This window comes from Camelus bactrianus, chromosome 32 (assembly GCF_048773025.1).
Source record: "Camelus bactrianus isolate YW-2024 breed Bactrian camel chromosome 32, ASM4877302v1, whole genome shotgun sequence".
NCBI classification, from domain to species: Eukaryota; Metazoa; Chordata; class Mammalia; order Artiodactyla; family Camelidae; genus Camelus; species Camelus bactrianus.
Genome location: NC_133570.1, coordinates 11,694,958 through 11,714,418, shown reverse-complemented (window position 1 = coordinate 11,714,418; position 19,461 = coordinate 11,694,958). Strand labels below are relative to the sequence as shown.

Here is a 19,461-nt window from a genome sequence, read left to right as displayed (position 1 = left end):
TCAAGTTGGCCTGCTTTGCTGGAGCGTGTACAGCATATCTTAGCTGGAAAGTCTATGATGATATAAGTCCTATGTTTTGTCTTCCCAGGGAGTGGGGGAAGGGGACAGTATTTGGTTTCCTAAGGCAGTTTCCTTTCTCAGTCTTTGAAAACACTTTTCCAATCCTCGGTGAGCTCAGTTGTTGAGAGAAGAGAGACTGCTTTCTAATTTTTCATCCATCGTACTTCCAAGTTTCAGTTATCTCATTTATTTCTCAAGTTCTCAGTGTAGCAAGATGATGGTTGTATTTAATACTAGCCTGGTTTAAATTTTTCATATTTTTAATACATTTTTCATCTGGCAGTTCCTATTTCTTTTGACTTATCTGCATCTGTTTCTATTGTGATACAATTGGAGTGGACATATTTGAGAAACCAGTTAAAGGGATTGCTCAGCACAAAATTCGACTGGGAGCATCCTTTAGCTACAGATATAAGTAGGCACTTTTTTGGATGCCTCTCAAAATTTCCAACCTAATTAAAAAAGCATTAATTATAAGAATCAGCTGATTCATACATTAATTTGATGAAAACTCCTTTGTAAAAAGTTATAGTCTCTCCAACAGCTTGTTAACAGATATTTTTCACTGATGTTTTAAAATTAAGAGTGGAAGTAAATTTGCTACAAGAATGTGTTTAAATATCTTTTTGAAATCTGACAGTAGCGTTTAGTCATCCAGATATTTTGTGAGTACACCCCAAACCTTCAAACACTCGTGTGGGTGGATGGGTTGTTGTTACTAGTGCCGGTGATAACTCTGCATTGACATGTTTCACCAACATGAACGCCACCCACTCGAACGTGAGGGAAGCCAAGCTTTAGCTATGAAACTTTCCTTATTTTTACAGAGGTGAGACTTCCCATCTGATTATGTTTAGTGGATTTCCTGCTTTCCTCAGAAAAGCCAACATTTCTGTGTGAATTAAACTGTGTCATGGGTGGCTCTGTGAGATTTTGGTAGCATCCTGCCACCCCATAATGTACTGTCATAATTCTCAAAGCCTCATGTGCAGGCTCAGTGTCACTTTGCTTATGAGTACCGCACTTTGGGTCTGTCTGTCTCCGGCCTGGCAGCTTGTGTTCCAGCACATTTTATTAGCTCAGTGTGAGCCTATTAGCAGTAGAATTTGCCTGAAGCTATGTACCCATGGGGGTTTGTGTCTGTGCCTCTGGCCTGTATGTCTAGGATTCAGATAAAGGCTTTATGAGAACACAGGTTGGGGTTATCTTCGTTTGTGCCTGATACAGAACTGGGGGTTAGCTCTAGTCCAGTAGTGATTAACTGTGATAAAATCAGACACTGAAATCCAAATGTTGATGCAGAATTTTAGTCAGGAACTGAAATTTGCGTGACCAGTAGACGTATTCCAGACGTTCTGTTTTTGTTTAGTTGGAGAATATCCTTGCACCATATGATGATCACATTAGCATTTTATAGGCACCACAGCTGAATGAGCATCAGTAATAATGGTTCACATTCATCTATTCATATATCTACTAGCCAGCCTGTCATGTGTTTGTCATGGGTAGTTACAGACTGCCAGTTGTGTTCTGGCATTGGAGCCTTAAAACAGCATTATGAGGGGAAGGTATAGCTCAAGTGGTAGAGCACATGCTTAGCATGCACGAGGTCCTAGGTTCAATCCCCAGTACCTCTTCTACCTCTTCTAAATGTAAATGAATAAATAAACCTTAATACCTCCCCCTCAAAAAAACAAAACAAAACAAAACAAACAAACAAACAAACAGCATTATGCACAGATTCAGCAAACTGGTACTTGTCAAGTAACCTAGCTCTGTTAATAAACAGAGTTTTATAAGGAAATGAACCAAGTAACTTACCTTTAGCGACCATTTGTCTATTTAATCTTAAGGAAAGGCTTCTGAATACAGCTGATTCACTCATTTCCAGCTTAGGTAGTAAGAATCAGAGAAAGAGTTAGTGCTGTGGTACATTTTGGTTTTCCTGTGGTGCAGGGATTCCCCAGACTTTTGGAATTTAGAGGCCAGAATTAGGGGCCACCCTTGGGTTTGCCAGCATCTTCTTTGGCCAAATAAAGTCATAGAAAGAAATGGCTATTATCAATTTTCACTCTTTTTTTAAAAGATCAGATGTTTAAACATCTTTTTTTAAAGGTAATTTTTTGACTGGGTAATGCATTCACCTAATTCAGAAGTCAAAAGATGGGAAAGGGAGGGTGTGCAGTGGAATGACTCCTGCTACTTTTTTCAACCTGCCACCCGGTTTCTCTGCCTGGAGCCAAATCAGTGTTGCCGGTTTCTCATGCATCCTTATGCTATGTAAGCAGAGTATCCATACATGCCCTCAATCCCCTCTTTGCAAAAAATATAAATGGTAAAATACTATATTATTGTTCTCCATGTTGCTTTTTCCTGCAACAAAATCTCTTGGAGATCATTTCATCGTTTCTTATGACAAAATAAAGAACTTCCTGATGGTTTTTTGTTTGTTTGTTTTGCAATTTTGTGATGTTGCACCTTGTGCACGTACCTTAAGTAATTCGGCTATCCCCCTACTGATGGGTGTTAGGTTGCTCCCAGTGTTTTGCTGTTGGGAATAATACTTGGTCCACATGAATATGTTTGTAGAATTAGTTCCTCCAAGGACACTTGCTGGGTCAGAGGGGTCTGTGCCTTCATCATTTTTATAGACACGGCCCTCTATAGGGCGTTTCTTGGAAAGTGGTAGATGGCAGTGCATCCCATTTTCCCAGCGGTTCCTTACCATCTTTCCTCTCACGGACTTTACAGAAAGATCACAGCAAAATGAGGCCAGAAGGAATAAACAGATCTGTCTGGCCCTGACCTTCATTTAATTATTTTGTAGTTCTCTGCTTTGAGGATGAATGACCTCATCTAGCATCACAGGGCTTCACCTAGAATCAGTGCCTGGGCAAGTGCACAAGTCTTTTTTTAAAAGAAACATGGTTTACTTGCACAAAACTGATCAGTTCTGAGAGACTACAAATGCCCTTGAAATGGTTTCTGTGAGTGTGAAGCAAATGGTGAGAATTTGAATTGGTCCCTCTTATTATAGTGTGGAAATTGTCCCCCTAATTTATCAAGTCGTGTTCCTGCCCTGATTTTATATGGTTTATCTATCAATAAACATTGTGATACTTGATGGGAAAGAACCTGAGAGCCCTATCAGACCGCTGTTAGGGTGGAAAGAGCTACATACAACCCGCACCGCTAGGGGCCCCTTCTCACTTTGTGTTGTACCACTTGAGGGAAAGCCTGTGGTTCTTTTAAGAGAGTCGTCTGATCTGCCTCTTTTCTGTAAAATGAGGAGGGTTGGACATGTGACTGTCCAGCACCCACACTTCCTTGATTCTTTAAGTGATTAGGTGGTTTAAACTTTCTCCTTTCCCCGTGGAGTCGTGTTGAGCTGACCTACCACTGGAGGCAGACCCGTAGCAGAGGACTTCTGAAACGGGTTGAGGCATCCATTGCTCTACTGTTGCTTCTCTGATGGCATCTCCCAAGGGCCATACCTACTGCTGGCAGGAATGATTGGGCTGGAACTTGTTTAGTACTCCTTCATCAGCTCTTGTGTCTTGCTGGTGAGAAGGGCTGTTTTTGAAGTTCTTTTGCTTTTAGATGAAAATGGATTCTTAAGTTTTGACATTGCATCTTGGGTTCTCAGACTTCTGTGGCATAAATGATCTTACAAGTAGTCATTGCTAAGCAGCATACAATTGCAGAAGAAAACAAATGTAATAGCAATTACTGTGGCCTCACCTCTTCATCATGCCGCAGAGCAAAAAGATCAGTGTCAACTCTGTTAATGTGGCCCTCTGTGCCCAAATGTCCCTTTAAAATGTCTTTGTTTCATATTTCCTGAATCTGTCAAAAATACTTCCATCCATGAAAACGTTTTTATGATACCATATCATCTTTATTAATTCTTTTGCTGCCTCAATTAAATTTTGCTCTCAGAGGTGGAGGGTTAGAAGATAGAATTGCCTCATTTAAGAGCATTATGTTGGCGATGAGTCTCATACCTCATAAAGGAAGAGAGAGACCCACTTACAGCTCTTAGCATCATTCTATATATTTGGACATATTTCCTAATTTAGTTCTGAAGTACTTGGCATTCGGTGGCAGATCGTATTAAGCAGCACGCAGCGCGCATCCTAATCAGGGGAACGTGAGTGAAGTAATTCAGAAGGCTGGCGTGTGTTTGACAAGGACGCTTGCTTGGCGCTGCTGCCTCAGCTTACATCACGCTGGAAAATAATTGCTAACATCTCTTATGATAATCATTCCCTATACACGGACGTGAAAAGACTCTGGATTGGTTACTTGCACTCGTCACGAGTTGAAATACCTGTCTGGGAGAGACTTTGGAATCAAACGCAGTGCTCGTGGTTTCTGGCCCCATTCTCCCTTACCTACACGAGAATATGAAATCCGTCTTTCCTGTTGTTCAAGGTTCCATTCCGGAGGACAGCTAAAAAGTTAGTGTTCTACAAGCTGGATGAATAATTTAAAATTGAAAGTTCACAAAGCAAATAAATGTCTCATTTCCTTTTCACTTTCACCTTAAACCTTTGACATTTTTCATATTTATTTACTTCCTTCCTGGAGAAGTTTAAGAAAATAGCTCTTGGAGACCGATTTTCTAGGTTACTGAGTGATGTTGATTACCATAAGGGTCCATTTTTTTTTTTCTGAGGTTGCTGGCATTGTTAATGACTGCTTACTGAACACATCCTATATGCTAGATTTCTGATAGGCCCTGGAAATAGAGATGACACACACATGACGTCTGCCTCGGGGCTTACCGCCTTATGGTCTTTAACACAGCTTAGCAATGCAGAGGTGGTTTTCTCCATGTGGAGATGGACGTGAGGTCATTGGGAGACCTTCACAGTGAATTTGCTGAATTCCAGAGTAATGAAAAAATGATACAAGTAAGTATGCAGATCAGGATGGAATATTCATATGCATTTGTACCTGTTTTAGTATTAAAATAGTATCCAAAATTTATATAATTGGTAGTATATTTTTAATAGTGGATAATAATAAATGAAATTCTCCTCACATGTTGTGGAAACCCTGAAGCACCTCCAAAGAGCCCTAGGGTTTCTCAAGACAAATCTCTGACTTAGAGACCTTGGAGGACCCGGCCACTTCTGGTTTTCACTACAACCATGAAGGGTGATTCTGCAGAAAGTATTCTTGGAAGGCTGCTGCTGCTTGTAGAAGCTAAGAGTGCTTTAGGATCTTTTGTGACCCTGAACCACCCCTGGGAGGGAGTGATGAAGTTACAGAAAGTAAATATAAGGAGAAGTATTTTCAGCTAAGTCAGGTAGTGGTACAACCAGTGGGGACTGAACAAAGGTTTTAGAGTCCGATAAACCTTAGGCAAGTTGCCTACATGCCTCAGGTTTCCCATCTGGAAATGGGGTAGCACCTGGAAAAAGTAGGTAATGTGCTTATGGCTGGTGCTCAGGACTTGTTAGGCTTCACCTCCCCATCCCCACCAGTTTTAGGGTCAGGTCAGAGTTGGAGAGCTGGGCAAGGGGGCAGTCTGGGCAGAGGTACCAGGCCTGGAGGAGGGAGTTTCCAGGGCGGGCTGGAGCACAGGGACCGTGGGCTGGTGTGGGAGCTGTGCTCAAGCCATGCTTGCAGTGAGAAGTGTGTTCTTCACAAGATTCATTTTCCTGAGTTATTTTGAAGGAACACATTTAGAATAGGAAGGGGCAGGTGAATTTGGCTTCTTGCACAACGTATGCAGAGAGTTAATGTGAATGCTGAGTCACTTTGTGTACAGTCACTGAGAGATGCGAAGCTTTGTTGGAGAGGGCTGGCACTGTCTCGATCATCATTTCTCTGCACTCACATTTGCATAGTTTTTGTATATCAATGACACTCCTGTCGTTTTCTAATTTCTAAAAACATCCATCAGCATTCTTGAGGCTCTGAGCAAGTTTATAAGCCCATTACATTGGAATATATGATGATCATTGCCTTTTTTTCTCATTTGTCTTTTGAATTAAGCTTAGAATTTTATTTAGGGCCTAATTTTTCTAGTGGCTTTCCTGATTATTTATGTGGAATTTCCATCCTGGTTTACGGCTCCATACCCACGGGAGAGTGTGAACTTGAAGCTGATCTTCACATTTATTTCACTTTTTGAATACGTATGGCTTTGGTTTCTTTGTGCCAGATGAGTCTCAGAGTAAATACGGCCCAAGTGGCACCTGGGTTTGTTACGGTTAAAAATCAGCTTGTTTTACAGTTAATGAAGATTAAGGAGGCCAACTGGAAATGTTTGCCTTTGCTCTGCGACAAGTAACGGTGACACTGTAGAGCAGGCTGCAGGCTTTCCATACATGTGGGTCCAGACAGTTGGGACAGATGCTGTTGGTTTGGTTTGGTAGTGGGTAGGAGATCAGGGCACACCGGAAATGGCCTGTGTGAGTTTGAATTTCAGAATATTTAAGACATTTTTACTATTTTCAAATGTACATAGCAGCTTAAACTAGACTAATAAAAATATTACAAAGTAGAGGACTTTTTCTTTTTATTCAGTATGTAGGTGAATATGATTTATTAATTCGCCCAGCACTTCAGCCTTCTATAAGGCACTGTGTTAGAGGGTTTATAATTATCAGTTATTGAGTTGCAGATGAGTTCTTCTAATGGATGCAAAGTTACTCTTTTGAGCATTCTCTCAGTGTGTTATTAATTTACAGGGTACACCGGGTTTTGCAGAGAGGCAAAGGATAACTACAGCTCAGTCCCCATTTGAACAATCACATTCTAAATTAAGGGACTTGGGAGGTTTTCAGTGTGTGAGAATGAGGCCAAGAATCGTCTGAACTGTGCCACACACAGACAGCAGCTGTGTCGTGCCCCGGCTTCCAGCCTTGGCTCACCTGTCCTGCTGTGAGCGGTCCACTGATGTGGGACCGACTGACTGGACCTGGACTGAATTCAGTACCTCAATTTCTTTGGATCTTTCTAGGCTAGTACCTCTGGCCCAGGCTCCGTCTGTTCCCCTGGTGGCCTCTCTGCACTGTGACGTTTCCTTAAGGTGTGAGCTCTTATCTCATGCTCACAATAAGTTTTAAAATACATGTTGAAAATGACATGAGAATAAGTCTTCCCTACCCGCCCCCCTTTCCCCACCTATAGGCTCTTGTGCTGCCTGTTGGTGCCCCTCATGGTCCCTTTCAGGTTTTGTCAGAGCAGAGCTGTGTACCAAGGACTGTGGGTGAGGCCCTGGTGCTCACCTGCTGCCTGACCTTCAAGACCCTGGGGATTCAGGCTCAGCAGCACCTGCAAATCAAGCTCCCTTCCTCCAGGCAGGCAGGCACAGTCCAGAATATGCCATGTTTACTCCTGACTGGCAGTACCATTCCCTCTTCCCTCCTGTTTCTCTGTGTCCCCTCAGGAAAGGTCCATCCTGGGTCCCACTTTCTAGAAGAAGCCTCGCCAGCCGTTCCAGCCCTCAGTGCACATCTCCCTTCCCTGCCTCTTACAGTCACCAGGTCTGCACCTCACATTACCGTGTTGTCCTGCCCAGCAAATATTCTTAACCAGATTGCCATCGGCTGGGAGGCAGGAAGTGAGCATTTAGAGCTGAGGAACACTTCATTAATGTTTGAAATCGGCTTTTTGGCTTGGAAGACAGTGTAGGTTCTCCAAGTGTAGTGCACCTCAGTGTAGGTTCTACAGTGCAGGGGTTCTCACACGCCAGAGGGTGTCAGAAAAATACAGATCTTGGGACTCCACCCTCAAGGCTTCTGATTCAGGTGAGTCTGGGTGGGGCCTGAGGAGCTGCATGTCTAACGAGTGCCCAGTGCTGCTGATGCTGCCGGTCCAGGGGCCACACTTTGGGCTCTGGGTCAGAGGTTGAAAGAACATGGCTTGGGAGCCCACCCACCCGGGTTTGAATTCTGGTTCGAAAACTTCACTACCGTGTAAGTGATTTGACCTCTCTACACCTCCACCTCCTCATACATAAACTGTGTAAAAGCATGACACCCACCCTGTGGAATTGTGGGGATCTGGTGAGAGGACGCATCATCACAGTGTTTGGCGCATGAGAGAACACTAGAAATATTAGCCATTATTAATAACCATTTTTGCCAGGACTCAGGAAAAGGCTTGTGCTGCGGTGGCAGCCGGCAACTTAGGAATAAGATGACTGGGGCTCTGCCTAGTGCGTCCTCAGCTGCTGCTGTTAACCTGAGTAAATGGGGCAAGTTATTTAAACTTATTTTAAGCCTCAGTTTCTTTATGCATAAAATGTGGACAGTAGTATTTGTCTTCCTTTGATGGTTGTGTAAGTCGAATGAAATGATATTTTGAAAGGCTTTGTGTGAAAGGAGTATCATGATTATTATTAATAGCTAACATTTATAGTGTTTTTTATGTGCAAGGTGCTGCTGGGCTGTCTGTGCTGACAGCCGTGAACCATACAGTGTCGGGAAAGGTTGTCGTGCCCTCCGGGGCATGCAGGGGAGCCCACGGGGTGGACTCCTTGCCCTGCACACACCAAAGGCCCTGATTGTTCACTGCGGTTTTTCACGCTGCTCCATCAGCTGTCATTGGTCTCAGGGGATCTGATTGTAGCCACATTCTGCCTGTCTACCCACTTCTAGGCCCTTGTCCAGGCTAACTTGGGGTCAGACGAGAAGTTGCCAGGCTAGTGAGAAGAAAAGCCCCAGCCACGTAATATCCTGAGCTGCACAGTGTTAGGTTTGTGGGCTCACAAGTGTCCTCGTGTTACTAGCATCTCACTTGTAGTCTTCCCATTTAAAAAGTAATGTCCAGATTGTCTTTAATTTCAAAGAGCTCACTTTGTGGTTTGCAGACTCAGTTTTCCTCCCTGTATAACACAGATTTAATAATAACTTTCTTTCTCATGAGAACTGTGATTAGTTACATGTAGTTAATATTTGTGAAGTGCTTTGAAACTGTCCATGAGGCCTGTTGGGAACATGAAAGGAGATTGTGAGGATTTTCAGCATTCAGTTAAACATTTGCATAATAATTATAGTTTCTTCTTCGCACTCAGTGCTCTGACAGTGAACATTTCCTGTTCATTTTATGTCCTGCATTAGTCAGTTTTTTGTAGTCATACCTCTTATGCTTATTCTAGCACTAGGACAGAGACTGTCTACAGAGATTCCCGAAGCAAAGCAGAGAGCCATATTCTGCTCGCCCCACAAAGTACACTTGCCTTCCTTTATTATTTCCAGCACTTGTGGCTGTAGGGGAGCGAGATTGGGATGATGCTGGCCTGCATTTTCACCCGAGCGCACTCTTGCACTCTGGGTTCTTTTCAGGCTTAGGTCACAATAGGTGTCTTGGCCTCACTCTGGTCCTTTGTAGACATCTGCCCACATCACAAAGCCCCCACGTCTGGCACGGTCTGCGAGGATTGGCAGTGCCTTCCCAGGCAGAGTCCAGTCCTGGAACCGTGGGGGTTGCAGGTGCACTGGCACGTGGTGGTGGGGAGCGAACGCGGGCCTTGCCTACCCAGCGCCTGGCGACTCTCAGCAACACCGTTCCATCCCTGAAATATCTTGGCCTCATGGGCTTGTCACTCTAATTAAAACTTAAACATGAAAGCAGACCAGGCTGCTTCTTTCTTTGTGCTGCATTTGAGTGTGGACTGTGCCAGCAGCACGTCATGAAAACTGTCAAGGGGCTGCTATGTTTCAGGGATCTGTGCTCGTGTCAGGGGTCCATTTCGTCAAGCCTTGCATCTTACTGGCTGCTGTTGCTAAGAGCACCTGAGAGGCAAGTTTTTGTTTGCCAACAGAAAGTCACCTCTGGGACGTTGGTGAAAGTCATTTCCACATGTACACAGAGACACCGAGTTACCAAGCCTCGTGCTCTGACTTATCTCTGGCGAGGACTTACAAAATAGTCTCTCTGGCTGATTGTCAAAAATTACATCATATTGGAGTAAACTGCTTTTAAATCAGACATCCATTATTCATGTATATTAACTGCTTTTTTATTTTTTTATTGGCTGTTTGTGTATGATTTACTCTTTTCTCGCTAGCTCGCCCTCCCTCCCCAATTGTCTGTCTTTCTCATCGTTTTTTTAGATCTTAGCTCATCTGTGAATTTATGGAGGCCGTTCACTTAGCTTTGTATGTGAACATCAATATGCACACCCTGCATTTTTTATAGTAAAATTTTTTAGCACGTTTTGGGGATCATATTTATGTTGGGTCAAAAAAGCAACTTGGGTCATTTACAGGAGTAAATTCTACCCCAGATACCAAGAGGTCTTTTTCTTTTTTGTATCTTTTTTTTTTTTTAAGTGAGCATTACTAGTCTTGTACTTCAAGATCTGTATCAAATGAAACTGTACCTCCCACTTATGAACCAGCTAAATATGTTGCTGTTGGTGGAAAGCAAATTGATTTAATGTGTTCATTTGTATGCGTGGAGCATATCTTTAATGTAAGGCTGGTGTATCATTCGCCTGTAATCAATTACTCATTCTTCCATCAGATATATACCAGGTCTGTCCCGTGTGTCAAACAAACATGGCACAGGTATCCAGGAAAGTAAGTGTTCACTCCAGACCGTAATGCTGGAGGTCCCCTGTGCACCTGGCACCTCTGTGTTCCTGGTAAGTTGCCCTGATCCGTGGACTTGACTGTTTGGAACAGTAAGGACTAGATACAGTTTGTTCTATTTATTTAACCCCAAATCAGCACTGTTGTTGTGTATAGTGAACATTTATGTACTTTCATGCACATTTACCTGAATCTTTGTTCACTGTTCTTTCTAGCATTTCAGACCTCTTTTTCTGGAATAATTTCCCAAATCTTCAAAAAGCATATTCTTCAGTGAGGGTCTCTTGGCCACAGGTGCTCTCTGTATTTTTATCCCAAAACACCTTTATTTCATGCTCATTTTTGAATGGTGGTTTTATTAGTGTTTTATCATTTCTAGGTGGATAGATATTTTCCCTCAGCCCACTGAAGAGATGATGGTTTTGACTTCTGTTGATGCTACTTGGGAAAGCTGTCTAGTTTTCATCCCCTTTGAGGACTCTTTCTCTTCTTTTGGCTACTTTTAAGATCTTTTTCCTTGTCTTTAATTTTCTGTAGTTTCACTCTGTTGTCTCTAGGCGTGGATTTAGCTTATTTTTCCTGTTGGGATTTCTTGTCTTCTTTCCTTTCAGTTGTAGAAAGTTCTCAGCCGCTGTCTTGTTGAAATTTCCCCTCCCTCGTTCTCTCTCTCCTTTCTGTCTAGAGTTTAGGTTCATTCAGTGTGTGTTAGCCCAGCCTGATCTCCCTTGTCTGCTCTCACCCACTCACTCATATTCTCCGTCCCCGTCACTCTGGGATGCACCCTGAATAATTTCTTCACCTCTGTCTTCCAGTTCACAGATTCTCTCTTGGATGCTAATTATCTGTTTAACTCATCCATTGATTTTTAATTTCTAGAAATTCTCTTTGTTTTGTTTTTCAAAGCTGCTTAATCAGTTTTGCTGCTTTTGACCCCTCACACTCTGATTTCTGTAAATATTTCCAGCATGCACAGTTTTCTTTATGTGATAAACAGCTGATATCCTTGGAAGACTAATTCTTCTGTTTTCTATCGCTCACTTAAGATGAGTTGTTTGTCTTTGGAAAAAAATTTTTTTAAAATTGTGAGCTCATATTTGGCTGATCTTGATTTGTAGATCTCCTGTGGGGCCTGGGTTGAGAGGGTCTCCCTCCTGAGAAGATTTTGCCAGGTACGAGGAAGCATGTTACCAACATGAAAATAATTACTAGGCCTGGGGTTTTTTTGGCCTTGCAGGTAGTATAAATTCAAACTCTTAACCAGCATGAGGGCATATGTGTGGTTGCAGGCCCTCGGGCAAACATTTTCCATCCTGAGCTGAACCTGAGATAGACAAGTTTCCAAGTTTTCTTCACCAATGGATAGATCTTTGTTCCTAGCTTGCTTTTTACTGAGAACAAGGGCCCCAGCTTTAGGCAGACATCTCAGTTCTGGTTCCACTTAGTACTGGCTGGAAGCTTTCCCTCCTATTCCCCCAGTTTTCTGGGCTCCTAACCCTGGCAGATGTCCTCAGAGCTGCCCCTGACATGAGTGCTACTTCCATTTCTGGTTTTAGTCTTCTCTTCATTGTTGGCTCCTTGGAATTTCTCTGATTTCTTAAGAGTTAAACAGAATGTTTGCAGGAATGTTTAATAGACTGAATCTTGGGGGGAGGGTATAGCTCAAATGGTAGAGTGCGTGCTTACCACGCACAAGGTCCTGGGTTCAATCCCCAGGACCTGTTACAAATATAAATAAATAAGCCTAGTTACCTCCCCATCGTAAGACAGAACAAAACGGAACAAAAATAGACTGAATGCTAACTAGCCATCTTCAGTGTGTCACACAGGGTGGTTTCCATAGAGAGTCTAGTGTGCCGTGTCATCAGAGGTGGGACCTTGGGCTGGGATGCATTTCGAGAGTTCTAGAATCTGGCTATTGTGGAGAGCGATCTGTGGAATCTTCTATTCTGAGAATGATGAAGGGGTTCCTTTGTACAAGCTCACAGCAAGATTAGACACCCAGAAATGGCGGGTATGTGTGTTTGGGGGGGGACAGCAGGATGTGTTGAGCCAAAAAAGGATTGTCTAAGTGTTTATTGTGTACCAGACGGTGGGAAGCCTTTGGTTTGCCTGATAGTCGTGTACCAATCAGTTAATCTGCAAGCACTTACTGAGTACCTGGCACATGCTGAGCCCTTAGTCAGTGCTGCAGGGAATGAGTGATAGGATTTCTGCCCCAAGGAATTTACAGTCTAAGGCTAGGACAATGTTTTATAGCACGTGGCGTGGCGCTTGATAACAGAGCCTCAGCTGGCGCGCTAAAATCAGTCTCCTTGGTGACCTTCCCACCCTCTAGTGCTTGAGAACCACAGGTCACGGGAAAGGTCAGAGGAGTAATTGCACAGTTCAAGATGGCACCTGGGGGACACCCAGTGGGGTGTCCAGACAGTAAATCCCTCAGCACCAACAAGAGGGGTAAACTCTGTGAGGGGCACAAAGAGAGCACAGAATAAGCTTAATTGGGATGGAAGAGGAGAGAGCATGAAGATTATTTTCTTTACTCTCTAGAATTTGGCTTCTTATCATGACTTTACCCCCTCAGAAGAGCAAAATATATGTGGTAGTGACAGAGAGGGCTTGTTAAGGATCAGAAAAGAAAGTAGATTGACTTCGTCATCTCCAAGAATTTGTCAGATCTTCCTCCGCATGCCTTCTTTTACTTTGCTTCAGTCCAGTACAGCATCGCCTAACCTTTTGTTCTCTTTGTCACTTCCCTTTTTCAAAATGGTGGCAGGCAAACTATCTTGAGTTCACAAAGCCTTTTTAAAAGTCACAGTCTTGTGAGGAAGCCGCCTGACCACTTCTTACAGTTTCGGAAAGGCAGTGCCTGGGGTCCCGAGTAGGTAAGCCCACTGCTCAGGTTGACGTTGTTGGTGTAATGCCTTTGGCAGATAACATATAGGAGTATTCTGTGAGAATTGTTCCACAGTTGGATGTATTTTGGATGTGTTTGTGGGAGACAGTGAGCTGCTTCTATTCCATCATCTTGAAGCCCCTCCAACAACAATAGAAGTGTGAGGAAGACTCACTATTTTGGTAAGCTTAATCAAAGAAAACACAAATGGAGTTCCTGTCTTCAGTCACATGAGCAAAAGTCTGGGACTGAGAGGCTCTGTCATCTCTGCATAGCTGTTTCTGTATGCAAGTGGTTCCTCTTTAATTAGGAGGGTAATAGCAGCCCCAGATTTAGGAAATGTTCGCAGTGCTAAATCCAGTTCTTGACCAGTGAAGGAGGAAGTTGACCGGCCTTGAGCTCACCCCACTGCAGGGACAATAGCCACTTCTCAGCCCCTCCCTTCATAGTTTGGTTGGAAGGCCTGTCCAAGGCACACTAAGGGGTCCAGGTTGTGCCTGGAAGGGGCAGGGCCTGCCTGCACCAGGGCAGTTGCTGATGTTTCCCAGATGTTGGGCGTGTGGCTGCCACCTCCTTCCTGAGGTGCCCCTAGTCATACCACCACCTGCGAGGGCAGGGCTGTGAGGTGGGTCGCCTCAGGGCGGCAAGTCCTGCAAACGGAGGAGCAGGACGGTTGGTGGCCGAGCAGTGGCTGGTGAAGATGTGGACTGTTTCAGCTGCAGCCAGCTGAGGCTTCTGCACGTCTTCCACCGTCCCCGTTCCTTCCCATGCTGACTGGCTGTTGAAGGGATTACGGCATTATTTATTTTGTTTAAAAAAATTAGAAACAACCCAAATGTCCATCAATATGGAATTATATATCCATAGACAAATTCGATGCAGAACAAGGTCTGTCTGTAGGTACTGATAAGGAGAGAACTCTCATGTTATTTAGTAGGAAACACAAGTTACAGAACAATAGTCCCATTCAGAGAAAAGAACAATTTTATACACACTCAGAGAAGGAGAGAAACAGACAAGACAGCCAAATGTATAGAAAAACTCTTTAACATCACACAGTTGGACCTCCATGTCCACAGGTTCCCAAATCAGGGATTCAACCAACCTCAGATAGAAAATAGTTGGAAAAAAAAATTCTAGAAAGTTCCAAAAAGCAAAACTTGAATTTGCTGAGCACCAGTGACTCTTTACGTAACATTTACATTGTATTAGGTATTGTAAGTAATCTAGAGATGATTTAAAGTGTACAGGAGGATGTAGGTTATATGCCAATACTACAGCATTTATATAAGGAACTTGAGCATCGGTAGATTTTTGTATTTATGGGGTCCCATGGATACCGAGGGACAGCTGTATACACTGATTATTTCTGAGAGATGGTTATATAGAAGGTTACAACTTTTTGTTATGTAATTCTTATGTTAGAACTTGTTACATGATATATTATGTTTGAAATCAGAAAAAAGACAAAGTTCTTTTTAGAAATTTCAGAGAAATCTGAATAATTGACAAAATTGAAAGTTAGGATTCTGTGACTAGGATTTGTGAAAATACTTCAAGATCTCTAAGAAGGAAAAACAGTTCTTTTTAAACAGTGCTTACGTCCACCAGGCGCCCTCTCTAGATCTGGAAGCCAAAGAGAAAGAAGACCCCGCTGTTCCCAAGTCCGCATACTGCATCTCCTGCAGTTATCTTTACAAAATATATAACATGGTTCAGTCATTCTAGGTAATTCTTAAACATCTAACTCCTATAAAAATTTGCTCTGTAATCACTATTTAAGCCTTTGTGTAATATACACTTGGTACTTTAAAAAAAAAAACAGCAACATCTCTTGATTTGGCAGTCACATTAGCGCAGAACGTTTTCATCAAGATTTTAGCTACGGGTCGTTTTTTTCCTTTCTATCCATACACCTCTGAGAGCGAGTCAAGTGGCCATGGGTTGAGACTCACCCAACTAGGGCAATAAAGAGAAAAATTAGTCTAATGCATGGTCTTAACAAGGAGGAGAGTGTGAGCATGAATAATTAATCTCACTAGTCTGTGGCAATCAGATAAAATGAAGTCCCATTTGCTCAACCTTATTAAAAGAGAGAGAGCGCGGGCAGGAGAGAGCCGGTAAAGGTGGTTAAGGGACTCGTAACGTGGCAAGAACCGGCTCTGCGCCGGGTAATGGGTTTTCTGATCCCCACGGTCTTTAACTAAACGTAATGGTCAAGGTACTCTTTGGATCATCCTGATTCATTGGATTATTAAACTTTTTTTTTAAAATGTTTGACTAAACTAAAGTAGACGTCTTGATGATGAATTTGTAGTCTTTTTAGAGAGGGATTAGATTCCACTATATCATTTAGAAATGATCCATCCTCTTGTCAAAAAAGGACTTCTAGAGAAAGTAAAGACGTACGAACAGATTCAGTGTCCAATTTTCATTCTTGTATCTACCATGGACATTTCTTCCTGCTAGAGATGTTGAAGTGTTTTAAAAGCAAGAAGAGACTGAGTGCAGGAACCATACTGAAAGCTCCATAATGATACCTAAGTGCAGAATGTTACTTTTAGGGTATACCGTGGGATTGCTGGTTTTATTTTTCCTCCCTCCAGGAACTGATTTTAATGCACTTTTAGTGTATTCATTGTGGATAGAAGATTTAATTTATTTCTGTGTTCCTACTTGGAAGAATAATCTTATTTTGGATATTTTACAGAAGTTGAAATTTTCTCAGAAACTTTTGTTTTCAACTGCATGAAAATAAAAATAAAATTCAGCTTGCTCTCTACAGTCTTTATGCATCAAGAAGGCAGTTTATGTTTTGTTATTGCCCTCTTTCCTTTCAGATGCTGTTAGCAATAGTGAATTAATATTACAGTGTTGTTTTGACTGTTAGGAGTTTCCAGAGATTCTCTTGGTAGAAATGTATGTTGACAGTGAGATCAGTGATTTTCAAGGTGGGGTCAATTTATTAACCTCTCAATACTAAAATAAGAATCTGTATACTGATAACTGAGAGATGTGTAGAAAAATATAGCACATCATTTTCATGTGTGTGCTGGCTGAGAGGAGAATCTCTCTCTTCAAAGTATTAACATTTAAAACTTTTGAGTTCAGTGATTCATTTTAACCACATGATCAACAGAATAAAATGTATGCTCACAGGTGGGTGTGGGTGTGAATGAGGAAGCTAACAATGAATTTTGGGGCAAGGACTGTGTCTTCAGTACTTAGAACAGTTACTGCAACCACTTAATGTTAATTAATTGAATTACCAAGTTTTTTAGTAAAAGACTTAATCTTCAGAAAGATTCCATATGAATTATCCTTTTTTTTCTTTTTGCGAGAGAGGGGGCAGCATTCAGATATGATGAATGCATCGTCTAGAGATCAAGGGTACTTTCTTATTTGCCTCCATACCTTATGGAACAGAGCTTCTGGTGATCATTGAGCGGAGAGTGACTGAAGAGAGAAATGTTTGGAATATCAATTATACCTCAATTAAAAAAGTTTTTTTAATGTTTGGGAATAAGAGTTTTGGTTTGTAGTTTAAAGGAATCATCTAGTGGTTAATTGTGCAAGCTTCATCTTCCTGGATGCTTGTACTGTTTGTTCTTTGACCCTCTGTGGTATAAATACTGAGGGGGAGAAAGAACTCACGCTGGCTCATGGGCAGGCGCCCTGACCTCTTGTTAGCCTTCCCCATTAACTCCAGGTCAGAAGCAGTCAGGGACCCTTAGTTTCCAGGCTTTTTCTGCGTTAGGAAGTTGGGATATGTAATTTTCCCATTTGGCATTTTTTTGTGCGTCCTGTGAGTTTTTTTGCACCTTGGCCTGGGGAATTCTTTGGGTTTTCTTTTCTTCTGCATTTCCTTTTGTCTCTCTGACAGCCACATCCCTGTGCTGTCGTTACCTGGAAAGGGGCAGGAAATTAAGTGGCAGAGCATCTTGTCTAACGGGCTGGGAGGTGGTGATGGTGCCCTGGGCGATGCTGGGCAGAAGGTGTGTGTGTAGGTCTGCTGCACGTGACTGCACACCCACGTGTTCTCCCTTCTCCTGCAGATCCTGGTGTACAGCCTGGAAGCGGAACGCTGCGTCTCAAAGCTGGGTAATGCGCTTGGTGACTTCACCTGCGTCAACCTCCGCGACAGCCCTCCCAATCTCATGGTCAGTGGCAACATGGACAGGAGGTAAGTCTGAATAAAGAGCTGCGTTTTGTAGCAGCTTCTGCTGAGGCCTGGCTGCTCCGCCTCCACTGAACTCGCTGATTTCCGACTCGGCTCACCCTTCTCACTTCTCTCTCGCAGCTCTGCCCACCTGAGTTCAGCCCTGATCCCATAAATACTATCCCTGTGAACCTGGAGAACAAAGTCTGGTAGTAGGTAATAGCTGGATGGAGCTGCGTCTGTGTCTGTGTTTCTGAAACGCCATGGGAAGGTTGTCTTTTAGCCATTTGGTGGATGCAGTTGGTGGAAGGTCTAGTGAGACCCCTTGGAATATCTTTTGTCCCCCTGCTGTAAAATTTGTTTGGCATTTGAAAGCTCACTTTCTAATATTAAAAACAATAACCTAAGGGATGAATCATGTTCAGCAAAATAGGGTTGCCTGCCAAATGATGTCAAGAGTGTATTTCAGAACACTATGGTGTCCCTCTGGTGATGAGGGAAAAAAGAGACTGCATGTGAACAGATTCCAATTTCTATTTAGCTGATTAGCAGTCTTCCCTTTAACATATTGGCTTAGGGAGTCGGATTTTCCCGGTACAGGGTCCAGTGCCAGCTCCGGCCGCTCCAGGACCCATCAGCACAAAAGGATTAAAGTGTTTGAAAAGACTCTCTGAGTCCAAATTTTAGGTTTTTTTCCTTTGTGCCTCCTCTCCCCCTTGTTTTTTCTTTTTCTTTCTTCTTCCTTTTTTTTTTCCTGGCTGATTATCTGCCATGTCTGATCCAGTGCCCTGGAGAGAGGTAGCATGGCTGGAAGCCAGGTTTGGCCAGCACCCCGCCCTGGCCGCCCTGGGCTGCAGGTGGCGGGCCTCTGGGTCGGGGTATCAGATTGAGAGGTGGGTACCGCTTTGTGCAGAACCCCAGTCCTCTGTCGTACTTGTGCAGCAGCTTGTAAAAAATGATCATTTTGTCAAATAATATTTCCAACTTCTGACCTTCATACTCCTATCACCCTCCCAATAGAGCAAAAAGATAATGTGAGTGTGCTTCATTGAAAGAAAACACGATCTCTTTTCTCAAGGCCACTTAAAACAGCAGCTACTTTTCATGCTTGAGAATCAGTGTGTATCCAGGCAGTTTTTCTCTTTGGAAAAAAAAAAATTAGGCTTGATTAGTGGCCCCACTCGTGGCACAGCAAACAAAACAAGTCAGTTTGTAGTTTTACTCTCCCGTTTTCGTTCCCAGCCTGAGCCACACAAAGGCTCCAAGTTTATCTGCTAGGATCTCCCCATGGGGACCTAGCAGCTCCTCGCTTTTCAGGAGAGCAAGTGCAGAGAGCTCTGGGGGACAGCCAGATCCAAGGGTTTGGGATTATAGGTTATCCTTCAGAGTTGACAGCATGAGCATTCAGGTGTTCAACCACAGCTAGGCCACAGGAAACCAGACTGGTGTTCCAGAGAAGAGACTTCTGCTTTCTGCAAAACCTAGCCTCATTAGCTCTAGAAGAACAGCTAAAGCCAGACTGTCGGGACCACTGTCAGCTGTACATCCTGCTGTCAGTTAGGAGACCTGTACAGACCCAGCAAGGCTGGCGTTTTCACCTGGAGTGGGGCTGCCTGCTGATGTACCCGTTGCCAGAAGAGAAGCTGCCTGCTCAGTGTCAAAGGGCTCTCTGTTCATTCTGAAGGCCAAATCTGACCATGATGAGTCCGTTTTATTAGTCAGCCAACGTTACATATTTTTTTAAACCTTTGTCTTTATGGATGAAAAGAATAGATTCAGGACTTGGAGTTAGG

General features: G+C 43.1%; 1 protein-coding gene across 2 annotated transcripts in view; it reads left to right on the top strand.

The window, feature by feature from the left end:
- FBXW8 (F-box and WD repeat domain containing 8) overlaps nt 1-19,461 on the top strand; it is a 102,980-nt gene that overhangs the window by 67,115 nt on the left and 16,404 nt on the right. For both annotated transcript variants that reach the window (XM_074356166.1, XM_010963628.3), the window contains one exon: nt 17,565-17,692. In XM_074356166.1, coding sequence (XP_074212267.1) covers nt 17,565-17,692 — 128 coding nt within the window. The remainder of the gene's footprint in view (nt 1-17,564; nt 17,693-19,461) is intronic.